The sequence below is a fragment of the Echinops telfairi genome, unplaced genomic scaffold, assembly GCF_000313985.2.
Source record: "Echinops telfairi isolate 266 unplaced genomic scaffold, ASM31398v2 ScPeMD7_7458;HRSCAF=8496, whole genome shotgun sequence".
Classification (NCBI taxonomy): Eukaryota; Metazoa; Chordata; class Mammalia; order Afrosoricida; family Tenrecidae; genus Echinops; species Echinops telfairi.
In genome coordinates this window covers 27992636-27993741 of record NW_022111358.1, presented here as the reverse complement: position 1 = coordinate 27993741, position 1106 = coordinate 27992636, and the positions used below count along the sequence as shown (strand labels likewise).

The following is a 1106-nucleotide window of genomic DNA, read 5'->3' as shown; positions in this document are numbered from 1 at the left end:
GTTTTTAGTACTTCAGGTTAAAATTTTTAGTATTTCCCAAGTACTCCCTTTGAAAATAAATGTAGGCTCAAGTTACAAGAGCATGTCTTAAATATTCAAGAAGAGTCTTAAATATTCAAGAAGAGTCATATTTGTCCTTAAAGCACCTAGTGGATTTTCATGTTTATATGTTATTTTTCTTATCAATTGAAGTAATAGACCTTGATGTTGAAGATGCTATGGATAATGTCCCACTTTCTTCAAATACTCCTGCTGATTTACCTGCTGACACTGAGATCATAAATCCTGTTGCTAAACAGAATGTGACTATGAAGAAAGCAACAACAAAAAGTAAGCCTTAATGTTTGAAATGGACTAAGATTGGGATCAACTAACTAGCTGCTGCAAACCATTTCCACTTTTTTTATCCCCCAAAGTTATGTTATTGAAATTAAACCTTTACAAATGGAAATGATTCATGTTATATAATTATGATCAAAATTGGTACTCAAAAGATTTTAAATCTGCATGTTTCTTTTTATTCTTTTTTTTTTTTGCATGTTTCTTTAAATGCCAACATTATCAATAGTGCACATGAAAGATGGAATGTATAAGAAGTTTGTAAAATGTTTAATATAAAACATGGATCTATTGGGAAAAAATGACTGTATTAGATCATCTTTTCACATATTGAATATAAACCATTAAGGAGTTGGTAAAAAAGTACACATTGAGAAAGTGTCATTAATTAAGTGGTCATAATAAATGCCTGTGTTGCCTTGCAGGTCAGTCTGCCACCTCTACCACAGGCACCAAGAAAAGGGCTGCCCCAAAAGGAACCAAAAAGGGTCCTGGTTTGAATTCTGATGAATCTCCCAAAAAGCCTGCTCCTGCCAAATCCAAAAATCCTCGCAAAAGAAAGCCGTCTACTTCTGATGATTCTGACTCTACTTTTGAGAAAATTATCTCTAAAGCAGTGACAAACAAGGTAAGTATTTGTCCTAATTGATCCTTGAAACACCTAACCAAGCTTTGCTCTTAATAAGTTGGCACCGTTTTTTTAAAAGAAGATTTAAATCCATGACCCATTAATTTTTTAGTCTACGAGGGGGGACCCCAAAAAAAAA

At 33.2% G+C, this 1106-nt stretch overlaps 1 protein-coding gene across 1 annotated transcript in view; it reads left to right on the top strand.

Annotated features, from left to right (window-relative positions):
* The window catches only part of TOP2A (DNA topoisomerase II alpha), a 28558-nt gene that overhangs the window by 25704 nt on the left and 1748 nt on the right, over positions 1 to 1106 (top strand). The window contains exons 33-34 of the mRNA XM_045299864.1: positions 193 to 330; positions 765 to 967. Of these exons, the coding sequence (XP_045155799.1) occupies positions 193 to 330; positions 765 to 967 (341 nt within the window). The remainder of the gene's footprint in view (positions 1 to 192; positions 331 to 764; positions 968 to 1106) is intronic.